This window comes from Dipteris shenzhenensis, chromosome 18, assembly GCF_047967505.1.
Source record: "Dipteris shenzhenensis isolate YYH24624 ecotype China chromosome 18, Dip_SZ_1.0, whole genome shotgun sequence".
NCBI lineage: Eukaryota > Viridiplantae > Streptophyta > Polypodiopsida > Gleicheniales > Dipteridaceae > Dipteris > Dipteris shenzhenensis.
The window spans coordinates 18,122,963-18,146,511 of NC_141613.1; the positions used below are offsets into that span (position 1 = coordinate 18,122,963).

The following is a 23,549-nucleotide window of genomic DNA, read 5'->3' on the forward strand; positions in this document are numbered from 1 at the left end:
CGAATGGGTTCCCATTCAACCAATCCGCGACCGCTTCCACCGGCCCTGGTACAAGTCATTTTTCCTAAAGACTAGTTGCATCAGCTCAAAAGCAACGTAGAGCTTGAAAGATCTACTTCTCTCTTCGCCTGCATCTTTGAGTCCCACCCTTCCAGGTCACAATCCAAGGACTGAATGCTCGCAGCTATACCAAGAGACCTCGCACCACATCTCACAGAAACTGAGACGAGGCTTCTTTCAGGTGGTTTTTGATACTCTAGAGTCTACAGGTAGAGTGCTTCAGACTAACCCCTTGGCACTAGGCTCTAGGAGGATTTTCCTCTTGCCTTTCACCTTGGGCTTTGACCCTGTTGTGGATGACAATTAGATTACTTCTCTCTTCATCAGATTTCGTGGTCTCCCTCAGGTGTACCATCTACTCCTCCCTACCATTGGAGCCACTTTTGGTTTGATCGCAGAGATTCCCCCCTTCTTGGCATACCTTCTTTAGCAGCGGAGACTGTAAGGTTGGATGGCGTCCTGAGAGTTAGGGTCTTGGTTCTTGACCCTAACATCATGGATGACCATATTATGCTTCAACGTCCCAATGGCTCTTTCTATCGCCGGAGAGTTGAGATTACTGGCAAAGAAGATCAATGCTGGATGTGCAGAAACCTTAGGCACTTTGCTAGAGATTGTTGCCAAGAAAAGACCCGAGCAGCCTTTTGGTGTGGCTCCTTCTCGTACCGCTCCCTTGGTACCCATTTCTCACCCTGCACCTTCAATGTGCGCTACCAGGACAGTTCCAGTGTCACACCCAGCACTTCAGGACCCTCAGCACGGTCTTTACTTGTTGCCCTTGTGGTAGGTACTTGTCAGGGCTATTGATCCTTCACTTTCTTCAGAGGACACCTCCCGTGCCCTCGACCCTCTATAGATTTGAGTGGGTGATATTTCCATTTTAGTTGTGGATATAGAGGTCCCAACCCTCGTTCCACTAGATGCAGTTCAGGAGGGCCCTTTCAGTGCTTCACTCCCCGCTAGAGATACTTGAGATCCACTTATGGATAGGACCAGTGGTGATGCTCATTTTGATATTCAGACTCGTAGCCCTTCTTTGGTGCGGTCCCTTGCCTCTTTTGCTCTTCGGTCCACCTCCATCGATAGATGCAAGGGAGTTGCTTCTCCTTCATCCTCTTTGAGTTCGGGGATTCTTCGTACTACTCTTCTAGGCTTGATTCATAGGAACTCCTCTGTACTGGCAAATTTGGTGGACATTGGGGAGTAGTAGTTTGTACCCTCCACTTTTGGGAATGCTGTTATGGGATTCCCTATTGATAGAGCATCCCCTTCCGGAGGTGTAGGGTTCTTTCTCCCGTGGATTTCCTCCCCTTGGTGGCAGGAGGGAGTCTACTCAGGTAAGGTGTTCCATCCAACTTCCTCGCACTGATGAGGATTGTTACTTGGAATATCCAGGGCCTTGGCGGTGTGCCAGATCGCCGTTGTAAGGCCGCTAATTTGTAAGCAGCTCCATCTAGGTGTTACTGGGGGTCCCATTGATATTCTTTTTGTTCAGGAGCACAAATTGGATGCTAGAGATTGTGCCAAGTCAAGCAAACTTCTTTCAAGAGACACCTTTTGGTCACCTGCCTTGGGCACTAAGGGAGTTACATGCATTTCGGTTTTGTAGTCTTTTTTCCCCTTGGTGGTTGGATACGGTGTGATCATCCTTTCTAGAGCTCACTGGATTATTCTCTTGATTAGGGGACGTAAGGTTGGCATTCTCAACCTTTACGCCCCCAACAACAGAGGGGACCAATGTCCTTATCTGGAAGGACTTGCTCTCTTGGTCCCCCATTACAGATTCTTGGGTTATTGGAGGTGGCTTCAACACGATTGAGTTGCTTTCAGATAAGAAAGGGGGTAGAGAGACAGGCATTCACCCCTTGGAGAGAGCAGCCTAGGATGCCTTCTTGTTTCGTTTCAGTGGTAGAGATGCTTGGTTTGATGATGCTTTCCACACTCAGCCTCAATCTCTCCTGTTTTCGTGGTCGAATAGGGGACCACAGATGCCTATACATGCATGGATTGACAGAATTTATGTGGATGATTTAGCTGTGGAGAGAGGTGGGTCAATATGCATTGCCACCGGGGTTTCCACATCAAATAATTTTCCAGTCGTATTGATGATCTGTAAGTCTCATTTGAGAGGACGCTCTGCCAGGATTAGGATTCCAGATGCCTTTTATGCAGAGGAGGACCTCATATAGGCAGTTTTTATAGATCTGGGTGTCACATATGTAAGGTGGATGGCCGTTTCTCTCACTCTTGGCTTCAGCCCTGACTGGCATTAGTGACTTTTATCATTCGGTCGCTAGTACCAGGAGAAGGGGCATTCTTGGGAGATTGGCTTTTGTCAGCATTTGGCAGCCTTGCAGAGGAAATGAGCAGAAACGGCCAATAGATGCTTGGATTCAAGGGCACATTGTTGTAGCAAGGGCTCAACAGCAGATATTGCTTGATCAGAGAGCAGAGTATGCCTTTGATTCCCGTGAGTCATTCTGGACTCAGATGGGGGGTAGAGTCAATAAACACGTCTTCTCTACTCTTGGCCCCAGACAAAGTAGAGAGAGTGTCTCGCGAGTCGCAGCTTATTGACTTAGACGGGGTTTTGTAGATAGATCCGGATACCGTCTTGTGCATAGCTACAGACTTTTATGCTTCCCTTCTCACAGTAGATCCTGACACATAGGCTAGTGATGATGCTAAACAGGCTATTTGGCAGAGCATTCCTGTCTTGGTGAAACCGGACATGTGAGTTAGAGAGTGATAGGCCTCCACTAGGACACTAAATTTCTGCATTCTGCTTTTGGGATGAGATGAATGAGACCAGTAATAAGTAGGCCGTTTTGATGACTACTGGTCTTGAGTTTTCAAAAGCTTTAGCAAGCTCCTAAAACTTTGTAGAGTGACAACTCTACCAACAGCTTGAGAGATACATGCACAGGAGGCTCTCTATTTGAAGAGATGGCCTATACAAATGTGATTGCCAATCATATCGCAAAGGGCAATAGAGGAGGAGGGAGAAAGTCCATCTGAACTTGGGCACTTGTCCTTGTGAAGGGCCAAGGGTGCAGTCCTAAACTTTGTGTTGGTAAAAGGTGCATCCAGTGATGTGCATTTGTTACAAAATTTTGGCCAAAGCAATAAGCCTGCGTTTGCAGCCCATACTTCTAGATCTTATTCATGATACGCAGACTGGTTTTGTGCATGGTAGAAGCATTTTTGATAATATCTTCTTATTTTGGGAAGCTTTAGAGTGGGCTATGCAGAGCGGCCAAAGGCTGGCCATTCTACTCTTGGACTTTGAGAAATCTTATGACAGAGTAGATTGGGACTTTTTGGAGGGCACTCTTCTTTGTTTTGATTTTACAGATGTATGGATAAGAGAGGTTTCCTATTTATACAAATCAACCCACAGCCAGGTGCTAATTGATGGGGTAAGGGGAGAGAGTTTTCAGATTTCCAGATTAGACCGCCAGGGATGCCCTCTTGCCCCCTTCCTATTTTTGTTTGTGGCTGAAGCTATGAGTATCTACATTAGATCTCGAGATGATATTTTTGGGCCGAGATTCCCATTGAGACGAGAAGAGGAGCTTTTGGATAGTGAGCTGGCAGATGATACTGCTGTTTTTTTGGATTCCACTCTGTTGGAATATGAATGGTCACCTCCTTACTTGTGAGACCTCAAATGAGCTGTGCATCAAGGGGGTAGACCAGAGAGAGAAGAGAGGCATGGGGCTGTCACATAGGCAGCACTTCTGAGGATATACTTGTAGCTCCAAGGTTGCATCAGATGGCGACTTTGTGCAGGAAAGATGACGGGGGCATTAAGCCCTGGATCTGGCCTGGCAAGAGGCGATTGAAGAGCAGCAACAATGGCAAGGATGCTCCGGGTAGCAGGCGCCTTGATGGCGAGATTGTACAGCAGGGTAGTGGGTAGGCACATTGTCTACAACAGGTCCTGAATGATGGCGCAGCATGGCGGGGGTCTGTGGGCAGGTGTACGGCCTGCAACAGGTCTTTGAATATGGCGCAATATGGAGCAGGGTGACCAGCATTGATGTCGGCCATGGACAGCATGGTTGAGGCTGGTTGTAACCAGCCAACCAGACCTGGTCATGGGCAGGTCAAGGGCTGGTCCCTAGCATTAATGTGAGGGCCAAGTGGCCCTGGTTTTGAGTGCCGCACAGGTCGGTGGGGGGGCAGAGGACAGGTCGGCCAGAGGGGTCGGTACAAACCCCCTCTGGGTCGTTTTTTTGGGGGCAGCCCAGCCCTATAAAAGGGGGGTGTATTGGCCCATAAACACATCCAGCAGATCAGCCACCAAGTGAGCAGACAGGAGCACCATAAGAGTTCTTCTTGGGCCTACTCGAGGAGGAGAAGAAGGGTTAGAGGAGCTGCAGACTTAGTTGGCTTTCTCTTTCAGGCCCTCAGATAGTGATCAGACGACACTTGGTCGAGTCATGTTCACTGGATGATGTTCCAATCTTACCCTTTAGGGCTGTTCATGCCTGGGTGGACTCTTGGGAGATACCGGCGAGGATTTCAGGATGGCATATTTCGAGAGCCAGATGCAGAGAGGCTTTCTACGGTCCCAGGTTCACCCCTTCCACATTTTGGCTACTATATGGCCAGACACTATACATACTTTGATGGCCATCTAGACGAGTATGCAGGGATCCTCTCTGGCAGCTACTGCTAGGAGGGTTGTTTTGCTCAGGGAATGGAGGGGCTCCCCCTTCTTCTCGGAGACTCCCACAGGGTTGGGGTTGTTAGAAATGACCCAACAGAGGGTACACACAGCGGAAGACTAATAGTATTGCCCAGGAGCTCACACAGTGTGGTGTGGGGTGTGGAATCACAAACTTCTCAACTTATGTGCATAGATGTGCAAGCCAATAAATAGACAATGCTCAGAGACAAATCTAGAAGCAACACTTTATATTTCCGTCCGTCCAGAAACTAGGACAGGATACAATACCAAAAGGTCCTTCTACTACAAGCCTGACACTTCTAGATCTCTGAGCCCGTGTGCTCCACCTCGAGCATATGTAGACTCTCTGTCTAGATGCCTTCCACCTTGCTGTCCGGAAGCAAGCCTAGGTGGGCTGCCACTCTAGCTCAGTCTGCAGCTTCTCCTAGGTCACCTTGTCCTCCTGAATGTAGGCCTAAGGCTCTTCCTTTGCTGCTCCTGTCTGCTGTCCTGAGGGCTGCTCCAAGTGATTATGAATGAGGGCTGGAAGCCCTCCTTTTATAGGCCCCCAAGGGGCTGGTAAAAACCGACCAGCCTGCACCAAACTGGCCGACCTGTCTGTGGCTGGTCCAGCCCTATTAGGGCTCACAAACCGGGGCCTTTTGGGCCCACTCTTCTAGGGCATTGGCCCTCCAATCAAGGCAAGGGACAAGCCTATATAATGGCAGGTCCCTGCCTCATGGCAGCTTCCTTTGCTGCTCCAACAGGCCTCATCTAGCCCCTCCGTACAGTTGCGCGCCACCTGTCCCGGGTCTGCACACCATCCTTACTGCTCCGTACAGTTGCGCCACTTGTCTGCCTCTATTCGAGGCCTGTTCCAGCCCGTACAGACAGCCCTTGAAGCCATAGTTATTAAGGAACGGGAACGTTTCGAGAATGGGGGGGGTCGGAATGGGAACGTTTCGGGAAGGGGGAACGTGGGAATGGGAACGGGAACGCCACGTCATATGACACGTCATCAAATCACATGGAAAGGAGTAGAAGAGGAGGAAAGAGAGGGGGCTGAGTGGCTGAGTGGAAAGGGGTGGAAGGGGAGGGGGCTGAGTGGAGAAGGGAGTAGAAGGAGAGGGGGCTGAGTGGAAGGAGAGGGGGCTGAGTGGAAGGATAGGGGGCTGAGTGGAAAGGGGTGGAGAAGGGAGTGGAAGGGGAGGGGACTGAGTGGAGAAGGTTCAAGGGAGTAGAAGGAGAGGGGCTGAGTTAAAGGGAGTGGAAGGAGAGGGGGCTGAATGGAAGGGAGTGGAAGGAGAAAGAAAGAAAGAAAGAAAGAAAGTTTATTAAAGTCTTCGGAAGACCGATGGGTCTATGAGACTGTGAAAATCCTGATACAACGAGTTGTGGTAGTGGAGCTACTAAACGAGCATCCATACCAATGCAAAATGCAAAATGCCAAAAATGCAGAATGGTAGTACTAAGTCCTAAGTACAACATAGTGATGTCGGTGGTCGACTATATATCAATTTGAGCATCATCATCAATATCATCATCATCCCCAGCAACAGCAAGATATCAGGATGGATGAGGCAGTGGAGGCATGAAGTCGGCAATAGAGTGCTGTCGGCCACTCAGAGGTGCGGTCCTGGCACGTCTCTTGGTCGTAGCTCTACGTCTAACTAGGGCTACTGTGACCCCTGTCGGTCGGGCTCCAACTCTAAACAAGGAGGGGATGTCTCCAAGTGTGATCTGTGTGTCGACCCTCTGTCTGAGCTGTCGGGTCACGGGTTCCGAGTCACGGTCATGTCGAGGCCTCGTCTCGTTGGGGTCCATGTGATCTAGCTGAAAGAACTCCGTGATAGAGCTCTGAGAGGGATCAACCGAGGAAGAAGTCTGCTCCTGTCTCCGTGCTCGGAGTATCCTCTCGCGGTGTCTAAGTGCCTCATGAATGAAACTTGCCAAACACCGCTGGTTTGGGTAGGAGAGGAAATGGGCTAAAATCCCATAACTATCTCTGAAGAGGCAGTGGAAACGTCCTCGGATCTCATAGTACACAGGACACCTGAAGATGAAATGCTCCTCTGTCTCAACCTCTTGTATGTCACATAGTGTGCATATGCGCCGCTCCCTGGGTAGTCGCTCTGCTCTGCCGCTCTCGATGCGAAGTCTGTGTGAAGAGACCTGGAACTGCCCAAGAGAGATCCTCATCAAGAGTGGGGTGGGAGTGGGAGTGGAGGGGGAGTGGAGGGGGCTGAGTGGAAGGAGAGGGAGTAGAAGGGAGTGGGAGGGAGGGTAGAGAGTGGGAAAAACCCTCGTCGGCAGCTATATATGCTTTTGCGCAACCCTAAACTGGGAACGCCAAACCCTAGACGTTTTGGCCTTTCCCTGGCCGTTCCGGCCACGTTCCCTGGCGTTTCCGGTAGGCACTCCACTTGGGAATGGCGTTCCCACGTTCCAGGAAGACGACATGAGCCCATGTGGCAGCCCCTTATGGCTGTCCTTTCCTTGTGAGGTGCTGCTCATGTGGCAGCCCCCTCCCTTATCTTTTCTGTCTAGGTTCACCCCCCCCATGCTCTCCTCATATGGAGGATTGCAGATGGGGAGGTGACCATTCCAACAAGGGTGGCATTTTCAGTCTCGGTTAAGGAGTACAACATGCCGATACAGCATGGATGAACACATGTAGTGAGGCAAAAGAACCTGATAGCTTTGAGGATGCTCAACACAATGAGCATTGGATGAGAGCCATGAGGTAGATCTAGATTCGATCTACAAAAACAACACATGGGATTAAGTGGATCTCCCCATTGACATAATGTCTTCTTGGACAGCGGTGATACCATTGTACAAAATCATAGTAAATTGATATTCCTAGTGAGTGAGGGAGTAGAAAGAGACTAATGAAAGGAGTCAACAAAGTTTGTATTAAAGTATTTGAAAGATAAGTGATTGTTTAATACAATCTGCCTCTCTTATATAGGGTAAAAGGTTGTATGCATGAAATGGTGTGTGCATGAAGAATTGTGTATCCCGTGTGAATTGTGCACAAAATGGTATGTGCATGAAGAGGGTGTGTACCCCTTGTGAAGTGTATGACTGTCTATGAGAGGGTGTACATTATATTGCTAGTGTGTCTGAATGAAGAGCAGCTCTTGTGAAGCGTTGTGCCTCATGAAATCTCCCATGAAGGTGCATACCATTTCATCCATCAAACCATCCACAAATCAAAGGGTAGGAAGGAAAAGTCAAAGAACCTGACACTTAGGTGCTCTCTTGTTTTGCTAGTGCTAGATTAATGAGGATTCCTTCCCAAATTCCTTATAAAGGGCATAGAATAAATCTAATGAGAAGAGATTTTATGGCTTATGTTCCATCCATTGTTATTGTGGACATGTTCATTTTATGAGCGTGTTACCATTTAATGGGTGATACTGGGCGCGTCTACGTGTGGCCACACACATGCAAACATAGATCATAAAAAAAAAATTCCTCTTCATGGAGCCATAACCATGCAGCAACCAATCCACAAGGTTCTACTCTTCAATTTAGTTTGAAGTTTGGGTGTGTGTCTTTTCTAGGTGTATAAAAAAGGATTTGGTAATGTGCTGATCGTTTGCCATGTTTTGCCTTTTTCTAATTTAGTAAAGGCATTTTGTGTCCAGAGGAAGAATCAAGCAAATTAACAAATGAAGCTGCGGAAAGCAATCAAGAGGAAATTGAGGCAGAAGTCACTATTCTTGAAGACATTCTTGCAGATGTAAAAAAAGAGAAGATTTTTTTTAAAACAAGTGATGAAAAAAAGAAAGGCACTGAGGTAGGCTCTTTTTCTAGCTTTTTTTCAAAGGACGGTAAGACCCTTAAGCATACAAGTGTTGGTAAGTTCAAATGTTAAGAAGACTTGGAGCCATGATAATGTGATTGTTCTTCCTCCAGCTACTTCAAAGACAATGTTCATGCAGATAGTTGGGAGCTCTTGTTTATTCATTTTAAGAGTTTCTCACAATCTTATGATAGTTAAAAAAAAGAGATGCAAGAAGTCGTCCTTTGCATTTGCGCAAACATACAATTATGTTGAGATTTCACTAACCATAAAATTTTAGATTACTTTAGAGGTGGATTGCTTTTTAAAGTGTGTGGGTGTTCAGAAGTTGGCCTGTGAATGGGAAATCACTTTTTCTCTTAGGAGAGCTGCATAAACTGATAGGAACTGTTAGGAAAAATCAGAAGCTTTGGATTGAAAACACAAATAAAATTGGGAAACAAATTTGGAACTTTACTTGAGAGGAGGATTGAGCACGTGTGGATCTTTAGAGGGTTTGCATTAGTGAAGCAAGTTATGATGCTCTCAAGAGTCACTTTGCAAAATTATACATTGATAATCCCATTCAGTTTATAAACATCATTTCTTTTGAATTGGACTTTCTAAATGTGTGGTGACCTTCTAGGATAATGGTCTCATATATTTCATAAAACAGTCTCTTCAGTGTGTGAAAAAGACAGTTGATACTATACATGAGCTGAAGATCACTTTTGAGAAATCGCTAGACAAGGTAATAATGATTTCAGACTGCTGGTTGTATTTTATAATATAGGGCAAGAGGTCTGTTTTCCCGTCTTGGGCAGATTTCTCCATGGAAAATTTAAGTCCCAAAATTATGATCTCTAGGTACGGTACTAGTATCGGAGCCACCTTCCTAGATCAGACTTGCATAGAGCGTGCACACCTGTGAATCTCTAGAGATGATCCTAAGCAGAGAACAGTCCAGCACACACATGGAATCAGCATGCAGCTTCATTGCAAGGACTTATGCAGCCCTAGGGCTGGTCACATAGTTCATCTTCAACTTTAGGCTGTTGCAATCGAGGCAGCAAGAGGAGACTGGGAAGGCATTTAAGTGGTGCAGAATCAAATCAAGATGGCCTGGGATAAATTCTAGAAATTGAACCTGATGATTTCCATTAGGCAATTGTTGGAACTCACTCCCCGCTACACAAAGTTCTTTCAAAATCCATCAATCAACGAAGGACCTGCTGTGGATGCATTGATCACTAGGGTGGAAGTGACCCATGATTGAATAGAATCATATGCTGAAGGGAGCGCTTAGTGATGGGAGGCTTAGAGTAAACATCATATTGGAGGAAGTCCCAAAGTGGCTCAAGTTGAAAAATTTGAAGCCACCTTCTTTCATAATTTGCATGGTGGATTCGAGATTGGTGATGCGAAGTGTATGCTTAGGGATGTTGAATGTTCATGTATGCATAAAGTGTTGGAGCAGGCAGGACCAAAAGTTCACTCAAAAACACAAACAATACGTCTATTGCAGGTACAAAAAGCGAAATGTGCAAGAGTATCATAGCCGTAGTACAGGACAAAGTCCTCAAAATCATAAGATGACTAACCGACCTAACTGTCCCAAATGAACTGAATGCTAACTAGAACTAACTGTCATAGGCCTACAAGGCTAGACTAGGTTCTAGTCCTAACAAACCCCCCTCCATGGTATGACTGAAGTACTTTGGAAACATCTCAAAGATTCCTGAAATTTACACTGTGGTTGCACATGTTCATCCAAACGGATATAGCAACCTGCTTTGGTGAAGATATCTACCAAAGTGTCTTGTGTCGGAGCATAAGGCAATTGAATATCACCTGCTAAGAGTTGTTCTTTTGACATAATGATAATGAACCTCAATGTGCTTAGTGTCTGCATGAAACACTAATTACATGCAATGGCTAAAGTACTCTAATTGTGAGTGTGGATAGTGGTGGGAGATATTTGACCAACGTCAAGATCTGCAAGTAGTTTCCGGAGCCAGATACATACCACAATAGCTGTAAAAGCTGCCCTTCACCCAGCTTCACAGCTAGAACTAGCAACTGTAGGCTGTTTTTTGCTGAACCATGATATACATGAAGTGCCAAGCATAAAACACTTGCCACTATGTGACACTCTATTGTCATAACATCTTGCCCAATCAATATCTGTAAAAGCATGAAGGGCAAGAGGAAATCTGCAAGCGCTTTTGCAACAGTCTCTCTCTCATAGGCATTAAGTTTGTAAAGACCTCTAGTAAATGTTCCAGTGATGACAATGGTGTTCCCATTTCTGAAATCATAAATGGCACAATGGTAACCTTTAGAGAAACTCTATATTTAGATGTAGCAATAGCTGAAATAGATATGAGATTCTTTTTTCTTCCTGGAACATATAAAACATCTTGAAGAGAGATTGGATCGCTAGATTCTGAAGTAAGTTCAACTTGGCCAATAACTCAGAAGCATTATTGGCACAAGACACAGTGCCCCCGTTAGGTACATCACCCATAGAAAGAAATGACTTTTTGCATGAAGATATGTGCTTGGAAGCACCACTAACAAAATACCAAGTACTAAATGCATCAGTGACAGCAATGCATCAGTTGTAAACCGAAGGATTACACTGGCTTGTGACAACAAAAGCCCAATCATGATGAGCAATATTTGCTGATTCATCCTTCTCACGTGCAAGGCTAGGCTGCTTCTTTTTCTTTTCTGTTTAAATGCGTTTCCTGCATTCAAAAATGTCATGTCTTGGCTTTCTAGAGTGTTGCATCTTTCCTTTTTCTTGCCTGCATTTTTATTGGCACCAGAAGTGTTACCAGAATTGTTCCTGGGTTTCAGAGATATCTTTGTTGCGTTCCCTTACCACCCTTATGGTGGGTAGCAAATGCTTGATCAGCATTGATTGAGACAGTCCTTTGCTGTTCCTGTGATAGCAAAGTGACAAGCTGGTCAAAGGTACAGGGGTTAGGATTGCCCATTGCTACCAACCTCAGAGTGGTTCCTAATCCGTGCTAGGAATCTGGAAGTCCACCAAGTGTAGAGGATGGACTATCTAGCACAACGTCATCAATGTTGGCCAATGGTTAGGTATGCATCCATGCTTTCTCCCTCATCTATTTTCAAGGCATCCAATTGCTTTCTCAAGTATGTAACTCTTGCTTCATTACGGATTTGATATAAAGAGGCCAATTTATCCCAAGCATCCTTTAAAGTTTTGCATGACTTGATGTGAGGGATTAAACCATGGGCTTGTGCATCTCTACCATCCCATCTGGCCTGTTCTTGAGTGGGAGGTAAAAGAACAGTACACCTAACATGACAAGTGGAGTGGTAGGTATTGGAGTTGGAGGTCCAGCATCAAAGCTTGCAATAACATTCCCCAAGTTTTTGGCTACCAACGCATGACGCATTTTGTAGGACAACATGGGTAGCGGTGTCATCAAGTTTATCTTCAGGTGAAAGCATCCCAAAAAGATCACTAGTTGCCATTTCAATTGAAACAAAAAATGCACAATCGCCAAATTTCTATCTGAAGCGAGTGACTGCATTGCAGTTGAGTGCAAGTGTCTGATTCCAACAATAGTTTGCACACGAAAAACAACCGGGAGGCATGAGGGCCTAAAGCAGAAACTGAATGAAGCAAAAGCTCCAAAGTTTTGAGGGCAAGTGTACCCAATTTAATGCAAAAATAGGGCCAATTCTTATCAAGATTGCCTCCAAGAAAAAGTGCAACAAATTAGCCAGCTCCACATCAAATCTGCGTAGCAAAAAGGTCCTGTGGTAGGCTATTGAAACAACAATAGTTGAACAGCGACAAATAGATCTTGAGTGGCATCGAACAGATTTGACTGTATCAATGAAGGTCCTGCAAATGTTGTATGGCGATGATGATAGATTTTTGGCACAAAAACAGGGCTAAGCTTGTATGGCGGCAGTGTGGAAGATGATGGCTGTATTAGAGGTAGCCATGCAACATCATTCAAAGAAAGGCAGTCACGAACAAATCTAGAGCGATTTCTGCAGAGAGACGACGACTGCAACTCAAAAGGTTGCAGAAACAGGGGGATGATGAATGGACTAAGAAGTCGACCTGAGCGGCGACATGCTGATTGACCTGAGTACAAGAAAGTGAAAAGTACAAGAGTATCTAGTATAGGACTATTAGTACATAGTCATACAATGACTAACTGACCTAATTGTCCCAAATGAACTGAATGCTGCAAGGCCATACCAGGGTCTAGCCCTAACAAAAAGATCAGTGGACCATACTGCATGGTCATGTTCATTGTGGTCAAGATGGAGGATGAGCAGGGATACCCAATGCTATTGGGAAGACTATGGAGGATGAGTGAAGGTATTGCACGATTTGGCTGGTGATATGCTCACCATTGCACACAATACGAATACTGAAAATAGTACTATCTAGAAGGAATGCAAGCCCGAGTGCTTGGAAGTGGAAGAGGGGATGCGTTAATTTTACGAGCAAAAACCTATGAGCAAGTTTATCCGAGCATGTTTTTCAAGAGATTTAAAAAATTGTATTTCTTTAGGAAACATGGTTTTAATACTTTTATTTTCACTAGAACTAGATCCCTGTCATAAATTATCTCCTGAATTGCTCTGCTGTTCCTCTTTGATGCTGAACCGATGCACTGACTCAACAGACTCACGGGCGATGGCAGTATTACGATCCTCCCAGCCAACTCTCAAGGGCATGATACGTATTTCTTTATTCCTTCATAAACATCACTACGTATTTCCTTCATGTTTATCCTTGAGACCCACATCTCCCTAGATAGTTCCTGGCCACATGTCTACATTTTAGGCCCTTACTTAGATGCATCCTTTTTCACCCCTCTCTTGGAGTTCCTTTTAAAAACAATTGCCTTGCCCCTTGGCAATTTGCACATTTAGATGCACCTAGGCCCAAGCCCTATTAGAACTATCTAGTCAATGCCATTACGCCCTCACCTAGGACCTTGGCAGTTACTTCTCTTGACCATTTAATTACGCACATTAATTATTACAAAAGTTGGTCACCTTAGAGAAAATGCCCACCGATCTATCCGAGGTCATGCTATCTCGGCTCTTTGATGCTGAACCGATGCACTGACTCAACAGACTCACGGGCGATGGCAGTATTACGATCCTCCCAGCCAACTCTCAAGGGCATGATACGTATTTCTTTATTCCTTCATAAACATCACTACGTATTTCCTTCATGTTTATCCTTGAGACCCACATCTCCCTAGATAGTTCCTGGCCACATGTCTACATTTTAGGCCCTTACTTAGATGCATCCTTTTTCACCCCTCTCTTGGAGTTCCTTTTAAAAACAATTGCCCCTTGGCAATTTGCACATTTAGATGCACCTAGGCCCAAGCCCTATTAGAACTATCTAGTCAATGCCATTACGCCCTCACCTAGGACCTTGGCAGTTACTTCTCTTGACCATTTAATTACGCACATTAATTATTACAAAAGTTGGTCACCTTAGAGAAAATGCCCACCGATCTATCCGAGGTCATGCTATCTCGGCTAGAGCATAACATTCCTTCCCTCTTCAAGCATCAGCGTCCTCGATGATGAAATCTGGGAATGCTCTCCGCAACTGGTATACGGATTCCCAGGTAGCTTCCGATAGAGGCTGACCATGCCATGCAACCAACACCGTGGGTATCTTCCGATTTCGTATCTGCATTGTTCCTCGGTCCAGGATTCTTGTTGGTTTGCGCCTTGCAATATCCTCTATCTCCTCTGAGAAGGTCCCGCCAGTTGCATCTGCATATGTTCCGCACTGGGACTCTCCTGCATTTCTACGTCGCATTCAGATATTATCATATTAGCCGTGCGACGATCTTTATTCAGTGGACAATCCTTCCACTGATGTCGCTGAAGGCAGCCGAAGCACAATCCTTCTTTCCTAGCTTTCTCTTTTTGTTCAGGGGTCAATGAGGACTTTGACCAAGCCCGGGCTGCCATTGGAGTTATTTTCCTTTTCACCCCAACGGTGGTACTTGTTTTTGTTGGTCCCTCAACCGGCTTCACCTGCTTGGGTTGGCCACTTGGCTGCGAGACACTTGTCTTTGAAACCCATTTCCTCTGAAATCCCCCTTTCCTTGGGTGCTCATACTGAGTCCCTGCCTTCACAAATCCACCAGATCTGCCTCTGGCATCCTCATAGTTCAGGGCTACTGCTATAGATTCATCTAGTGTAGTCACATATTTAGCCCGAACTTCCATTTTTATTTTGTCGTTCAGTCCATAGATATAGTCTTTTAACTGAACCGACATAGGGAGAGGGTCTGTTATTTTCATAACACATTCCCTAAATTTGTCAGTGTACTCTGCCACTGACAAGCTCCTCTGACGAAGATTTCTATAAGCATCCCAAGCTCGGGATTCTTCATCAGGTGGGAGAAAGTGTTTCTTGAATTCAGCTTTGAACCCTTCCCAGGTGGTTGGAGCAACTTGATCCTTCTGTTGCTTTATCCACCATCTGTCCGCTGCCTCAATAAACAGGTGTGTGGCCTCGCGGATTTTCTTTAGATCGGATCTAATCTCACAAATGGCGAAGGCTTCTTCCCACTTGTGCAACCAAACCTCGATCACATCAGAGCTGCGCTCGGTCATCCGACCAGCGTACTTCTCCGGTCTATAATTAGCGATATTAGGCACTTTGACCCTTGCGCGCTCTAAGGAATGTACACTGGGCTCTGGCTCTGCTGGAGCTTTGCCCTTGTCAATCCTAGACGGTCTAGCCGACAAGACTTGCACCATCTCCCTAATCTCATTTTGACCAGCATTCACCTGAAGCTGCTGGTTCATAATCTGCTGTAAAGCATCCTCTAATATTGAAATCCTACCAATCAATGTAGGTGTTGCGTGATGTGACATCTGTTGTGTAGATTGAGCTCTAGACTCGCTAGGATTCACCCTTGAACTCTGCCCTTCTGCTTCCATTTCGTTGAAAGGGAAATTTTTTTTAAAAAAAAAATTCTTTTCTCACTCTTACTTTTCTGCTTTTTTTAAATAATATAAACTGCAAACAAAAAACTGGAAAGCGATATAAAAACTGTGCTCCCTGGGATTCTTCGGACTCGATGTGCTCTCTCGAATTCCGCAACGGCTGTCTCCCCAATTCTGCAAGCAGCCTTTGATCTCTTGTAGACCAGCCCCACACGAGCTCAAACAAGAGAAGCCCAGGAAGAAGACAGCAGGCAGGTCGAAGAGGTATACTCGAACAGAAGTCACACCACCAATATAGCACAAGTGCAGGGGCAGCAACAGAACGGAGCACGCGGTAGGCCAAACGAAAACGGAAGGCGCACAGGCAGGGGAAAACAAGGTAGTCTGGGTCGCTGCTCACAGCCTGATGAAGATACAAGGCCACAATTGTACTTTCATACACCGGCTATCAAACTCTGTACTGAACGCATCAACACCCACTTTCGTTTTAAATCAGGGTCAATCAACGATTTACTCCAACGAGTAACTGGTTCATTCGATGAACAGGCTGTAACTTCCTTCCCATACCGACCGTCAAACAGATTTATGCCCACACGACCCTCTGCTAACCGTCGTCAACTTTTATAAAACTCAATTTCTCCACAAGAACTAATCACTTGTTAGCGACGACCATGTACACGTATGATTCTTCTTTGACTGGCTTTGAACAATTATTATTCTTCAACTGATAATCGCCTTTCGCGACTAATTCCCAGCCCGTATATCTCAATCGACGCGTCTCGATCAGCCCACTGTCACGAACAAAAAAACTATTCACCGCCTGTTCGTTATGTGACTTCCCCTTCACGCCTTACAGAAAGCCGCAGTTCATCCCCTTGAGCAACCAAAGGGTCACGGCATAATCTCAATTAACGACCTGGCCCATTTCATGCATATTGCCGACACCAGTAGAAATCACGTATGTGCGCAGCCTGCAAAGTTTTCCAAATCGCTTTATCCAGGACTGCCCCAAATCGCTCTGCCTTTCTGGCTCTGATACCAAGTGTCATAAATTATCTCCTGAATTGCTCTGCTGTTCCTCTTTGATGCTGAACCGATGCACTGACTCAATAGACTCACGGGCGATGGCAGTATTACGATCCTCCCAGCCAACTCTCAAGGGCATGATACGTATTTCTTTATTCCTTCATAAACATCACTACGTATTTCCTTCATGTTTATCCTTGAGACCCACATCTCCCTAGATAGTTCTTGGCCCTCTCTTGGAGTTCCTTTTAAAAACAATTGCCCCTTGGCAATTTGCACATTTAGATGCACCTAGGCCCAAGCCCTATTAGAACTATCTAGTCAATGCCATTACGCCCTCACCTAGGACCTTGGCAGTTACTTCTCTTGACCATTTAATTACGCACATTAATTATTACAAAAGTTGGTCACCTTAGAGAAAATGCCCACCGATCTATCCGAGGTCATGCTATCTCGGCTAGAGCATAACAATCCCTTTATCATAAAAATATACATACTAGTCACTCATTCATTTTTACACAACATAAATTTTCTTATTCATATACATCCCTTTGTACCCGTGTTATTACCTTAAAAAAGTGTTGAAAAATAATTTCTTTAAGAAACATCCCTCATAATCACTCTCAATGTAATAATACTATACATATATAATTACTTATTAACACCTTTATATCATATGGCAATATCTTTCTAGTGTTTTTAAAACATAAATAACAAGATATTTATGGACATGTTTCTAAAGAAGTTTAAATTACTATAAATAAGTATTAACTTAGGCTTATATATCACTCTCATAAAATACATGTAATATTTAATACTATATATGCAAGATTTTTCAAAATTTAACTCCATAGATGTGCTCAAACGGGGTGTTCTGATTAATTTGAGTGGATGAATGACTATATTTGGACATTGGATGTGAAAGTTATGTCACTTTTAAAAGTGCTGTCCAAGGTAGTTTGGAAGACCTACTTCAAAGGGGTTTCGCTGGCAAAACTACTTGGATGGCTTGCTTCAATGAGTTTTCTTTGAAGAAACCCTTTCATGAAGATAGGTTGAGAGAGGTTTTTTAATGTCACCCCCTATTAGTAAAAGTTGTAAGAAGGATCATAAGGGAATTTTCATAGAGAAGTCTACTCTACATGTGGGTTTCTTCAAAAGCCATCCCATTATGTTCTCACCATTCCTAAAGATTCACGTAAAGATTTGTGTATAAAATATGCATTGCCATAATACTTTGCATATTTCTAAGTGAAACTATGCTTTCTTCTGATCCATTTTTGCCATATTTTTGCATAGTTGGAAACTTTTTTTTTTTCCTTAGCTCGGACGCTTGGAAGATTTCGCTCGAAAAATGCTCGTCCCCGTGGAAGAGGCATACGCCTTCAACATTGAGGATAAGATGAAAGTAATAACCACTAGTGGATCTTTTATCATTTACACTTCTTCACATTAACATTGATATAACCATGAAAGTTGAAAGCTGTGTACTAACTGAGAATTGCTTGTACTTTCAAGTATGCAAGGACTCTTTTAGCTCCAAGGGCGATTAGTCTTTTTGGGATTCTGCATGAATTGAGAACACCGAGTAAGATATGTATGGCCTGAGAACACCGATTAGTCTTTTTGGGATTGTGTATGAATTGACTGAAAACACCGAGTAAGATATGTATGGTCTTATGATTATCAAATAGATCAAGCTACCAGCTATTATATTGATGAGCTTTAAAAGCAGAACTTTGCACAAAGTGGCCACAAAAAGTCAAAGGTAAATCTCATAAGGGAAGAGGTTTCTCATTGCTTGTGGCAGTGCCCCATGCCCAAGAGACATCGGAGATGGTGCAATTAAACTTACAGTCTGAATTTCCATAAGCAAGTGAACTTGTTTGTCTGATCCTTAATGTTTGCACTGCAGGTCTGGGCTGTAAAGGGGGGAAATCCTGGTGTTGTAGAGCACTTTACTGAATTTGTTCCAGACATGGCTATGTCTTTTCCATTTGAGCTGGACAATTTTCAAAAGGAGGTAGTCTCATGCCATGGTTTGAATGTTAGGTTTTCCCATTTTATGTTGTAACGTGAGATTCAGTGTGACAAAGATGACAAAACAAGATTGTTAATTATGTGTGCAAGATTTTTTTAATGGGATGATATTTTGTCAAAGTCTTTCATCACCGGCTGGTGATGAAGAGTGCTTGAAACGTGAAAGTGTGGTCTGCAGGCATTTTCTTTGTATTTTAGGAGATGGAAAAAATAGAATTAGTATTATCTGGTGTAAAAGGATCCTATCAAGATTTTGTATGTGTTGTCTTCTAAACGATCCCTATCTGGCAAATGCAGTTTAGGATAGGAAACACTATAGGACGCTGAATGTTCCCTTAATATCATGTTTTCTCGTATTGGACAGGATGTTATTTAGATTCAAGAGAAACTTCTGAGCTAATTTCAAATCTTTTGGACTGACACAGGCTATATATCATCTTGAAAGAGGCGAGTCTGTCTTTGTTGCCGCACACACATCAGCAGGAAAGACGGTGGTGGCAGAATATGCATTTGCTTTAGCAACCAAGGCAGGTTATTGCACCATGTCCTTTTTTGTGTATGCGTATGGTTGTCTTGCTCAATGTTGTTTTTCATAGTTGTATTTTCTGTTCTCCTTTTTCTGGCCCGGCGCAGGGCAGGGGCAGGGGGTTAAAAGACTAAGTCTTGGCTTATTGAGCCTGGTATTCCCCTTTTAATAATTATGTTGTCCATCCTCCTTTTTGTGATGTTATCTTATTGCCCATCTTAGAAGCTTGCAATTGGGTCCGTTCAGTAAATCTGTTAACTATTAAATGCAAGCATTGTCCAAATGATCATACTTTGCCTCTGGTAATATTATTTTTGTTTCTTAACTGATCTCCAGTCTCTTGTGAACTGCTGGGAGAATTCTGCAACTCCTCTACGTGTAGTTTTCATTTAAATTTACTACTGCTTGTTTTTAGGTTTCTAGGTGAGCCATTTTGTCAATGGGTCTTATAAAAATGTTTATATTTGAAGAGTGAGATTTACTCTTCTGTAAGATGTTTAATCACGTTCTCATTTGTCTCATTATTTGCAGCATTGCACGAGGGCTGTATATACATCTCCAATCAAAACCATCAGCAATCAAAAATATCGTGACTTTTCAGATAGGTTTGATGTTGGGATTATCACAGGTGATGTTAGCTTGAAGCCGGAAGCATCTTGCCTAATTATGACAACGGAAATTCTGCGCTCTATGTTGTATAAAGGAGCAGACATTATACGCGACATTGAATGGGTACTTTGTTTTTATGTGACAAATTATTTTCTTTGTTTTTGTGGACTTAAAGAGGAATCGGACTGAAGTTTAACAATATCTAGGAGTGAAGGTCAAATAAAATAATACTAAAGAAGACCTGTTTCTGCTGAGAGAGTGGTTTGAAATATCATGTGATTTTTAATATGAACAGTAAAGCGAGTATGCAGACTACCATGCAACTTTATATTCATATCTCTAGTCAAGAAACAAATTACGCGACATTGAATGGGTACTTTGTTGTTTTCTTCCCTCTAGTAGCCGAGTTTTATGTGACAAATTATTTTCTTTGTTTTTGTGGACTTAAAGAGGAATCGGACTGAAGTTTAACAATATCTAGGACTGAAGGTCAAATAAAATAATACTAAAGAAGACCTGTTTCTGCTGAGAGAGTGGTTTGAAATATCATGTGATTTTTAATATGAACAGTAAAGCGAGTATGCAGACTACCATGCAACCTTATATTCATATCTCTAGTCAAGAAACAAGGTCCGTGTTATTCCCAAGGAAACCAAGTGGAGCTTAAGGGGATCTTGAATCTATTGTTTAAAGCAATATCTCTAGAAATGCTTCCTTACAATTGTGGCTTAGGGAGCAGATATCCTAAAATCTACTGGAGTATGGCTCTTTGTTTTTGTTTTCTAGCTAGCAATATATGCCCAGCTGCCATGCTTTCTCTATGCTGTACTACCTTAGCAACCGGTGAGCTCCGTTAACTAGGTGACTTTGCAGGTGTTGGTAAGTTCAGACTTGCTGGTACGATGTGTTTACTGTAAGGAATGCATCATTGATTGGCGCACTAACCTAGACTTTACTCAACAAAACTCTGCTCTTTAATGTATGACCTTTAAGAAACACGGTGATCATGTTTCTGTTGTATTTTTCCTTAACGGATGCTTTCAGAGTTAACCATCAACTTCTGGCGGTGATGTATGAACTATCTAAAACAGCTGAGAACGAAGTGGGATGAGTGCTTGCACTTAAAAATCATATTTGATGATCTGGAAACTGGTTTGGAACCTAAAACCAATCTTTGTGACCAAGATCGTAAGTGTTATGCTATTTGGAATTAGCTGCATTCAAATAGAGGGCTAATTATAGGAAAACGAAATAGGACTTAGCTGTGCCTTTGCAGATGTAAATTTGTTGACACTGAGAGGGCCACAAAGTTGATGTCCTCAACTATGTATTGAGGACACAGTACACTAATGTTTGTTACTGCTGTGAGCTCATGCTTTTTATTTGGGGTCTAAAAATTAGATAACATGTTAAGACGTTCAACTTAATTTTTCGTGCTGTAGCAGTCTGCATAATTTCTTGCACTCAGTCACAGAGTTGTGTATGTTTTAAATGTAGTTTCAAATCTGATGTCTTATCGACCTATCATCATCTTGGTTTTTGACAGGTGATATTTGATGAGGTACACTATGTAAACGATGTCGAAAGAGGTGTGGTCTGGGAGGAGGTCATCATCATGCTACCGGATCATGTGAATATGGTCCTTTTATCAGCCACTGTGATAATCATACCCATCCCCTTCTATTTTTCTGTTCTATGTTCCTTGATTCAGTACACATATGCTAGTGTTTGGTCAACAATATTTTTTTCTCGAAAAGCATAATGATTGTTTCTCTCTAGATACTTTTAATAGGCAACTGTTGTAGCTTGAATGAAGAGAATGTGGACTGCTTCTTGATTAGCCTTTACTACGGCTGAGTCTGCCCTTCAGCTCCAAAGTGCCTACAGAAACTCAGTGCGAAGACCTTTGCATCAATGGATGCTCTAGTATGTCTTGGTTTGTGGATTTGTATTTGTGAGAGCATATGTTTATACTATGTCTACACCCACTGTTGGGCGCTGATGACGTAAGTGGGGATGTCAGTCCCTGCTATGCATGATGGAGTTTATGGTTTTCAACCTTATGAGTGGCTATCATGAGATTGGAACTGCACTATGTGTTGTGTTTTAGAGGATGAGTACTATGTGTTTTGTTTTAGAGGATGAGTTTGGGCATGTTCCTGGATTCATCTAGATATATAACCATTTATGTATTTAGAATTTGGCTAGCTGGCATGCATTCAGTTGTACTTGTTGGGATTTTTTGTCTGATATGTGTATGGTGGACTCATGATCCCATATGAGCTCGCCACATCATCACAATAGTCACAATCAAGCTCATCATTTTCTTTCCTGTAGACCTGACTGTGCAGGCGAAAGAATGATGTGTGGCTAGGTGGATACAGTTAGTGAGGAGATCAGCTTTGGCATCTAGGTTGGGCTGATTGTCTATGTACTCTAGAATGAGGCCAATCGTAGGCAAGACTGAATGATGTATGTGAGTTGCCAGCTGCTAGCATGAGCAGGTGGATTGTGAGGTTAGAGATATGTATGCAAAAGCAAGATATTTTTTGAGATAATCCACGACACCCACCACCGCATGACGGCTGTAGGTGTAATACTTGGATCCTGGCCATTTCTGTAAACCAACATCATCTCATTGGCTGCACACTTCAAGTTCTGTCTATACTGTGTGACATGAGCCTGGGCATGTGTATTCTCAGATGGCAGGGAACCATCTCTGTTAGACCATCTGTGGAAGTAGGATGGCATCTTCCTGGAAGTCTAGGATCTCTACATGCAAATCTCGTGGCCTGGCATTGAATTGCTCTCTGCCCTTCTCTGCCCGTGCAGCTCCCCCTCCGGCGCTGCTCTACGCTCCAGCCCGTCCGCCCTTGCCGCTCCGCCCTTCTCTGCCTGCGCAGCTCCCCCTCCGGCGCTGCTCTCCGCTCCAGCCCCGCTCGCTCACTGCCGCCCTGCAGCACTGCCTCCCCTCCTGCTGCTTCGCCTCCCCCCCTTGCTGCTCCGCCTCCTCTCTTGCAGCCCGCCTTCACAGCTCTCCTCCCCCCGCCTTGCAGCTCCCCTGTCAGCCCTCCCTTGCCACTCTGCTCTCCACCCTCATCCATCCATCCTCTTCCACCCTCCGCCTCACAGCCCCGCTATTTCTGCCCCCCGGACTGGGTGTGTCTCCCGTCATGGGGGGGGGCTCATGCTCCCGCTCCCGCTCCCGCCGCTCCCGCTCCTGCACTAAGATCTACATCGAACACGGGACCAGCTAGGAAAAATGGGAAAGGTGGCAAAGATATGGATAAAGTTGCCAAGAAAGACGACAACAAAAACAAGAAACAAACACACCTGAAACTCGAAGATGTGAACACACGCTACAACCGCAGTGGACTCAGAGTTGACAGCAAAGCGAAGGCGGGGTCCACCTCAGCCTCGGTTTCAGCTTCAGCGTCAGCCTCAGTTTCAGCTTCAGCGTCAGCCTCAGTCTCAGCTTCTGTCTCAGCTACATCCTTATCCTCAGCTTCAGCGCCAGCCTCAGCCTCATCCTCAGCTTCAGCTTCAGCGTCAGCATCAACCTCAGTTTCAGCTCCACTTCCATCTATAGCCTCTACATCCGCAGCTACAGCCACTGGCACTGATATACCCCTACCCATGATATCGATGGCTTCACCCTCCCCTAGGATAGAGGGGTTGTCACTAGCACCATCTCTTCCATCTCTCTCTTCTAACAGTTCCCTCTCCGACTATGACACCTACTTTGGAGGGGTCATACAATGTTCCGCACTACTCGACCTTTTTCTCCCCTCTTCCTCTCAGTCAACCCACGTTCCCACACCCTACTGGGA

General features: G+C 44.4%; 1 protein-coding gene across 5 annotated transcripts in view; it reads left to right on the forward strand.

Moving 5' to 3' along the window:
- Positions 1–23,549, forward strand: part of LOC147890892 (RNA helicase, ATP-dependent, SK12/DOB1 protein) — a 257,780-nt gene that overhangs the window by 29,140 nt on the left and 205,091 nt on the right. For all 5 annotated transcript variants that reach the window (XM_087389232.1, XM_087389233.1, XM_087389231.1 and 2 more), the window contains exons 7-11: positions 8,389–8,540; positions 18,460–18,567; positions 19,010–19,111; positions 19,642–19,842; positions 21,266–21,376. In XM_087389232.1, coding sequence (XP_087245358.1) covers positions 8,389–8,540; positions 18,460–18,567; positions 19,010–19,111; positions 19,642–19,842; positions 21,266–21,376 — 674 coding nt within the window. The remainder of the gene's footprint in view (positions 1–8,388; positions 8,541–18,459; positions 18,568–19,009; positions 19,112–19,641; positions 19,843–21,265; positions 21,377–23,549) is intronic.